Source organism: Monoraphidium neglectum, assembly GCF_000611645.1.
Source record: "Monoraphidium neglectum strain SAG 48.87 unplaced genomic scaffold scaffold00140, whole genome shotgun sequence".
Lineage (NCBI taxonomy): Eukaryota > Viridiplantae > Chlorophyta > Chlorophyceae > Sphaeropleales > Selenastraceae > Monoraphidium > Monoraphidium neglectum.
In genome coordinates, this window is record NW_014013488.1 from 24,977 (window position 1) to 32,331 (window position 7,355).

At 64.2% G+C, this 7,355-nt stretch overlaps 2 protein-coding genes across 2 annotated transcripts in view; one reads left to right on the top strand and one right to left on the bottom strand.

Moving 5' to 3' along the window:
* Positions 1-594: 594 nt before the first annotated feature.
* MNEG_1414 (hypothetical protein) lies at positions 595-2,096 on the top strand (the record flags this gene model as incomplete). Its single annotated transcript, XM_014050106.1, has 5 exons — positions 595-630; positions 826-902; positions 1,258-1,391; positions 1,635-1,713; positions 1,970-2,096. 5 exons carry the CDS (start codon positions 595-597, stop codon positions 2,094-2,096), a joined length of 453 nt encoding a protein of 150 aa, XP_013905560.1.
* Positions 2,097-3,215: 1,119 nt separating this feature from the next.
* Positions 3,216-7,355, bottom strand: part of MNEG_1415 (Sentrin-specific protease 1) — a gene marked incomplete at both ends in the record, with an annotated part of 5,128 nt that continues 988 nt past the window's right edge. The window contains 8 exons of the mRNA XM_014050107.1: positions 3,216-3,305; positions 3,561-3,692; positions 4,251-4,349; positions 4,865-5,008; positions 5,324-5,455; positions 5,945-6,058; positions 6,546-6,625; positions 6,845-7,345. Coding sequence (XP_013905561.1) covers positions 3,216-3,305; positions 3,561-3,692; positions 4,251-4,349; positions 4,865-5,008; positions 5,324-5,455; positions 5,945-6,058; positions 6,546-6,625; positions 6,845-7,345 — 1,292 coding nt within the window. The remainder of the gene's footprint in view (positions 3,306-3,560; positions 3,693-4,250; positions 4,350-4,864; positions 5,009-5,323; positions 5,456-5,944; positions 6,059-6,545; positions 6,626-6,844; positions 7,346-7,355) is intronic.

A 7,355-nucleotide genomic window follows, 5' to 3' on the forward strand; every position in this document is an offset into this window, starting at 1 on the left:
ATGCCCCTAGAGACCCACCATATGGATCGCTGATGACGCTCATGCACGTGCAAGGGTACTGGCGACAGGCCGGCTGGAGAGGCGACGAGCGCGGGGCACGTGGTGTCACCGACTCACCCGTCGGTAGCCAGGTGTCGCGTCACTCCCGTGCACGGCACGTTGTGGCGCCCACTTTGGAGCATGACCTGCAGGGGTTACACCACATCAATCCCATAGCACGTATCGTGTCCCCCGGGCAGCCTGCACACTGTATGATAAGATCACCTCTGAACCTGTCGTGCAGCAGCAACCTCTACAAAGCACAACCTCTCGAGACATATCGGATCAATCAAATTCTTGAGATACATATATCTACTGCATCACCCTCCCCGGCAAGCATGTGCGTGCACAGAAATCCCCCTGCACTGATGATTGCATGCATGGTATGCGACGCCGGTGATATCCATGCGACCTTGACCTGACAGTGATGCATATTACTAACGCCGATATCGCACGCTGTCGCACGGACGCAGTTGGCGCCTGCGCCGTGCTGTGGATCTGTGCTGTACCTGAGGCGACTCGCGTACGCCACCCCTTGCCGCATACGCAGACGCAATGGTGCTCTCACTGCCGGAGACAACAGATGAGCAGGTGCTTGCGAAGCGGGCCCGCGTGCCAGCCTTGCCCCCGCGCGCCGCTGAAGAGCACGCCGCGGTCGTGCGTGAGCCGCAACCGCCGCAACCGGGCCCCTGTGGTTGCACATGCAGCACTCCAACGAGCCCGTTGACCCGCATCCAGGCACGCGCGCCACACACGTTATCCCCTCCATTTTGCATCTGTTCTCAGGTGGCGCAGTTCCAGGCCGAGTTCCAGTCGGCCTTCAGCGGGGCCAGCCAGGAGGAGCTGGAGAGCGCAAAGTGCAGGTGCGCCCCCTTGCCTTCCGGGGGGCCGGCGGGGACGGGCCAAGGGGTGGCAGCGGGGATGGTTTTGGGCGGATTCGGACTGGGCACCAGGCGCCGCGGCACGTGCCAGACGGCGTGGCAAACGAAGCGGCGGCGTTTGCGTGCATAGGCTGTCGCGGGGCGCGGCCGCGGCCCTGCTGCTGAATCCCTGAAATCGCCCGCTAGCGCAGCCGCTGCACAGCCACTGGCACAACCCCAGCAGGCGCACTCGTGGCCAGCTTTCTTGCGGCTGCGTGTTCGAACTCCTCTCATCCCTTGGACACCCTCACCACCTCCAAACCCTCCCCCACACCCTGCGGCCGCCACTTGTTCGCAGGCTTATCTGGGCGCTCGTCCACCACAGCGGCAGCCGCAACCACCTGCAGCGCGGCCTAGATTTGGCCGAGGCGGCCCTGGAGAACGACAGGTGCACGCCCGACCAGGCGCGCGAGCTCAAATACCTTTCAGCAGGTGGGGTTTGGTGGGAGGAGGGCTCCTTGCTGCGACACAGATGGGGCGCTCTGGTTGTCGGTTGGCAGTCGCTGCGGCTGCGCCTTGGGGCAGACCTGCGGCGCCTGGGCTGGCTTAGGGACGGGGAGCTCGGTCGGGGCCGGGCGTGCGAGAGCCCGACCGCCTGGGGCTGAGAAGGGCGAAGGGGCGGGCGGCGGTGTTGGCGTCACAGCGCCACCTCGTCCCCCTCCCTCCCCTCTCCAGTGGCCCTCTACAACCTCAGCAGCTACATCAAGGCGCGCCGCGCCGCCAAGGCGCTCCTGGCGGAGCACCCAGATTTCAGGTTGGCCGCCGCCGCCGCGGGCCGCGGCGCCGCAGCTCGCAGTTAGACGCTGCCCGGGCAGCTCGGCGTCAGCGCCGCCCTCCTTGCATGCGCTGCACCACGGCTTCCGCCCTCACGCTCTGCGTCGCAACCTTGTCATTCACATTTGGGCGCTCACACATGTCCTCCCCCCCTTCCTCCGCACTGTCATTCGGCCCCTTGAAACACGCCGACCCGGGGCCCCTCAATTTCAAATCACTCGCGGCCCGCCCCGCAGGCAGGCGCAGGCGCTGGCGTCAGAGTGCGACGACCTGGTGCTGAGGGACGGCCTTGTGGGGGTCGGCGTGCTGGGGGCCGTGCTTGGGGTCGGCATTGGCCTGCTGGTCGGCGCCAGCCGGCGGTGACGCGCGGCCCGCCGGCTGCGCGCGGCACCCGCTCGGCGCGACGAGTGTATTTTGGCATGATGCCGCGCCGATGGTCGCGGCGTGCCGTACCTCCTGGTGACGCTTTTGGGGTGTGATCCTGCTTTTGCACTGCCTTTTTATGAGCGCTGCTGCGGCACGATGGGCTTTTCCTTTTCTTTTGCTGGACTAGACCGGCCGTTCAGCTGCACTGCGGCATGCTGGAACGGATGCTGTCCTCATGGCTCCTGCTGTGATCGCCGCGAAACTTGCTCGACCGGAATGCGGTTGAGCGTTGCTGGAGATGTGGGTGATGGGCCTTGTGAGGCAACCTCCAGTGCAGGGTGGGCGTGGCGAGGGTGCTCGTCTTTACCATATTTGTTACCAAGGGTGCTCATTGTCAGCTTTGTTACAGACCCGAAAATGCAGTTAACACACATGTGAAAGCCGGGGCCGAGCTCCATGTGCACAGGGTGGTTGAGGTGCTGAGTGAAAATGCGGGGACGGGTGGAAGCGTCGAGGTCACAAGCACGGAACAGGTCACAGGAGCGCCGCCGGTCGCAGGTCATATGCTCTGCAGTGCTGGCGTGTTACGCCCACAAGCCCCCAAAAACAAAACAAGAAAGTGCCGGGCGCCCACACAGGTCGTGCAGCGGCCCTGGACTGTGCCCGCTTTGCGCGCGCCCGTGCCATGGCGGCGCTCATCAAACGAGGCACGCGCGGGTGCCTGGCGGTGGCACCCATTCTCACAGCAGAGAGCGACCCCCCCAGCCCGCTGTTTGTCCAGGTCCCACACAGCCCTGGCCGCCGCCTGCAAGCCGCGCCAACGCGACAAGCCCCCCCGCACCCAAGGCGGCAGCCCGGCCCCGCTGGAAGCCCTCCCCCCGCTCTTGTCGGGTGGACCATCCATCAAGGCCGCCCGCACCCGTCTCTCGCAAAGCGGACCTCCATGCATGCGCCGTTGTGACGCCCTCCGCCGCCGCCGGGCTACAGCACGCGCTAGCCGCCGCGCGCTAGGCCGACACTGATGCGCGGCCGCCCGGCGCGCTGCCTGCACCTCTGCCGCCGCCGCCCCTTCTGCTTTTGCTTCTGCTGCTGCTGCCGCTGCTGGTTGCGTGCGGCTCAAGGCCAGGGCCCGACCTCGTGATCGTATATCTTTTGGTCCAGTATCTCGTTGGCCACGCGGACGCGGCCCCACAGCGTCACGTCGTCCTATTTTGGGGTGAGGAGGGCAGGGAGGGGTGTGCGCGGGTGTGGGTTGGTGCGGTTTGGTCTGGTGCGGTGTGGCGTATGCGAGCGCCTGCAGGTGGGAGGCAGCAGAGGGGCATTGCTTGAATGGTATGAATCGGCGTCAGACGCAAGACAGGGAGCGCCGCCCCAGCAGCCGCCGCCAAACGGAGGCCGACCGGCTCTCCCCCCACTCCCCGGCCCCCGTCCGGCGCCACCATGCGCGCTGCCTGGCCGCACCTGGCGGAAGTCGAACCCGCGGTTGAGGGCGACGCGGTTGGCAAACAGCAGTGCGAAGACGCCGCAGTCGCAGCTGTTCCGCTGCAGCTTGACTTTCGGGGTCAGCACGCGCCAGTGGGCGGTGTCCCACTTCTGGGGGGTGCAAGGGCGGCCGGGTTGTATTCATGCAAGGGCGAGGTGGCGGGTGGGCTTGGGGGACGGTGCTGGGGTGGGCCTGACCAAAAAGAGCCCGCTGCGAGGATCGAAACGGCGTGGCTGGGCGTCCGCCGGGCGCGAAGGGCTGCTCCTCGATGAGGGCTCCCCTCGTTTTGGTGGTTCTGGTACCGATGTGGACCAGGAAGCGAGCGGCCCTCCGGCGTGTGACCTCCGATGGTCGTACTCTTGCAAAAACACCCCTTAAGCTAACGGCCCACCCAAGACCTCCGGGCCCCTTGGGCCCACCAGGGCACTGCCTTACACACAGACGACCGCACGCACGACCGCACGCACGCACGCATGCACGCACGCATGCACTTCCACACAAACGCTTGCACGCACGCACACACAGAACACCCACGCGCTTACGCAGACGCACGCGCGCACACACACGCACACAGGCGCATGCGTGCGTGCGCCCGGCATGCCCACACTCACACTCACACACACACACACACACTCACACACGCACATAAAACCAGCGCTCTACCAGACCTGTTTGAGCTTGTCCCGGGCCTCGTCCGCCACCCAGCGCCGCAGGGCCATGAGGGCGCGCGCATTGCCGTAGTCCAGGGAGTCCAGGAACACGATGGCCTTTTTTGGGGGGGAGTGGGGTGACGTGACATGGCCCATGGCAGCGCTCAGGGGGCAGGGCGGGGGCCAGGAAACGTGTGGGGCGCCGCGCGCGCGGCGAGGGGGATCTGGCTGCTAACGCGGGCGAGGGCCTACTCGCAGGGCCGCGTTCCAGGTGACCGCGGCGTGCAGCGTGCGCACACACTGACTCCTGGCAGCCCTCTGCTCCGCTGCAAGCACCTCTGCTCTGCCAGGCGCGCGATCCCCGTGGGCGCTCATGCAGTCGTTGCCCCTCCTTGCCCCTCGCTCACTTTGAAACCAAAACGCCTGCCCGTACACATCAACACACAGATACACACATACATACACACAGCCAGGCACGCAGACTCACACTCGCACGTACAGACTTGACTTCAAATGTGCTCACGCTCGCACACACGCAAGGACACACGCAAGCACATACACACATACACACACACAGACACACACACACACACATCAAGTCACAAACGCGCACAAGGCGTGCACGAGCCCACCTTGCGCCGCAGGTCGACTACCGCGCAGGTCCAGTGACTCTGGTAGTGGACAGGGACGATGATGTAATCCAGCCCCAGCAGGCCCTCCTCAGCAGACGCCTGCCCCGCCGCGCGCAGCCTTGGCGTCTTCGTCCACCCTTGCACCTGCGCAGTTGCGGGCGGGCGTGCGTGTTTTTGTGCGCTGCGCTGTGTGCCTGTCCATGGGGGTGGTTGAGAACATGTGTACACATGTGCCGATGGCATCATAACTCGCGAGGGCGCGCACGGCTGCATACGAAATCGCACACTCACACGAATGTGCGCACGCACGTGGGCATGTTCACACCACACACACACACACACACACACACACACACATACACGCGCGCGCGCGCACACGCATGCGTGGATGCACATGCATGTACATGGCCACACACACAGTCTTGTTGATATTCTCGCTCACGTGCACCCTCCCCGCACCTCTGCATAGCAGTAAGTGCCTTGTTTTGGTGGAGGTTTCAGCAATTGCAGCAGCTTGGACATGAAGAACGTGTTGAAAAAGTGGCAGCGCGGCGCCCCCACGCCCGCCTCCCGAAGCACCGTGTCGCGCACCTGATGGGGTCATGGGAGGGGGGCCGAAGGGCATACGCGAGGTTCGGCGACCGTCGGGCAGAGCGGCGCAACGCTGTTGCTGCCTCTGACCCTGCAAGGCGTCTGTGGCCTGCGGTACCCCCGCCAGATGGATGCAGGCACATGACAATCGTGGGCCTGCAGCTGCTGCACGGCGCCGCAAGTGCTCATGGTGTGAGGACATTCACACACTCGTTCGCGCACACGCATGCACATGTGCGTGCACCCTGTATGCGCATCAACACATGCGCGCACACGCACGTGTGCATGCGTTTGCACACATCCTCACACTCACACGCCCCGCACGTGCGCGCAGATATACACGTGTGTTGTGTGCACATGCACAAACACATGCTCACACACGCAGCACATTTCAACACAAATGTGCACACGCGCACGCACACACACATACATCAGTCCACTACACACATCCGCATGCGCACAAAACAGTTGCTCTTGCTCCGGTCCCACCTGCAGCAGAATCATGTATGCATTGATGATCTCGTCATTCAGCCACTGCTTCTCTGCCAGGGTATTGAAGTGCTTGCGTATGAGCTCAGTCCCTTTGTTCGGTATAAGAAGCACCTGGGGTTGTTGCCAGGGGATAGGCACATCGGCACAGAGCAGGTGATGAAGGGAGAGAGGGGAGAGGCGGAGGGCAGGGAGACATTGTGTGTGTTTAACTGAGCCTGTGTGTGTATGGTATGTGTGTGTGTATGTGTCAAAGAGAGGGAGAGGGGCGGAGACAGCCACAGAGGAAGGGAGAGGGTGTGCATGCTTGTGGTTGTTTAGGCAAGCTTGACATTCAAGCGTGCAGGGGTAACGGAATGGAGCAAGTGGCCCCTTTCCAGATTTTGAACCGGCATATTTCTCCCCTATACACCGTTTCAGCACATACAGAAGAGATCTGCCAACACAACCTTGTTGCACATGCATCTGCAAGATTATTTGCATGCGCATCATTTTGTGGCAAAGTCTGGCCTGAAGCCAACTGATTCGGTAACCCCATGCGACCAAGGCGGCCAAGCGAGCGCACATACGCAGCCAGCAGCAGCCCAGGGCAGCTGCGCACCTCGGCTTGATCACCCAGCTTCGTGACCTGGCGGAACCGCCGCAGCTGCGCCTCTGTCGGCTGCCAGTCGCCCCGTGGTGCTGTGGGGCGGGGTTGGGGGCGGACGGGTCACCGCAGAGAAGGGCGGCGCAGCGGGCAAGCACACATGGATTCCGGGCATACAGGCGGCGTACAGGCGCAGCGAGACATGTTGCCTGCCGAGCTGCAAGATACTGCGCAGTCAACGGTTGCACTAAGGTGCCCTGGCGAGACGCAGCGGGGACAAGAGGGCACCAAAGGGTGAAGGTGGCTCCACCCACCTATGAGCTGGATGCCACCAAGCGGCGCCGGTGCCTCGCCCTCCTCTTCCTCCTCCTCCTCTTCAAACTCCTCCTGGCTCTCCTCCTGCTCACCCTCCTCTTCTTCGCTCTCCTCCTCTCTTTCAATCACCTCAACAGAGCTTTCCTCCTCTACTTCCACAATCTCGACTGAAGAGCTCTCCTCCTCTATTTCAACCACCTCAACAGAGGTCTCCTCTTCCTCCTCCTCCTCCTCCTCCTCCTCCGCTGCTGCCGCCGCTGCCGCCGCTGCCGCCGCTGCCGCCGCCGCCGCCGCTTGCCTGGCCATCTCCTCCGCCACCTCCCGCCGCCCCTCCGCAAGCCGCGCCCCGGGGTCCGCTGCTCGCCGCGCCTCCAGCGACCGCCTAAACTGCGAGATCTGCCGCGCAAACTGTTCGCGCCCCGCCCGCGGGTCCGCCGCGCTCGCCGCCGCCGCCGCGGCCTCCGCAGCGGCGTGGGCGAGGCCGCGGCCGAGCGACAGATCTGCGGCGGC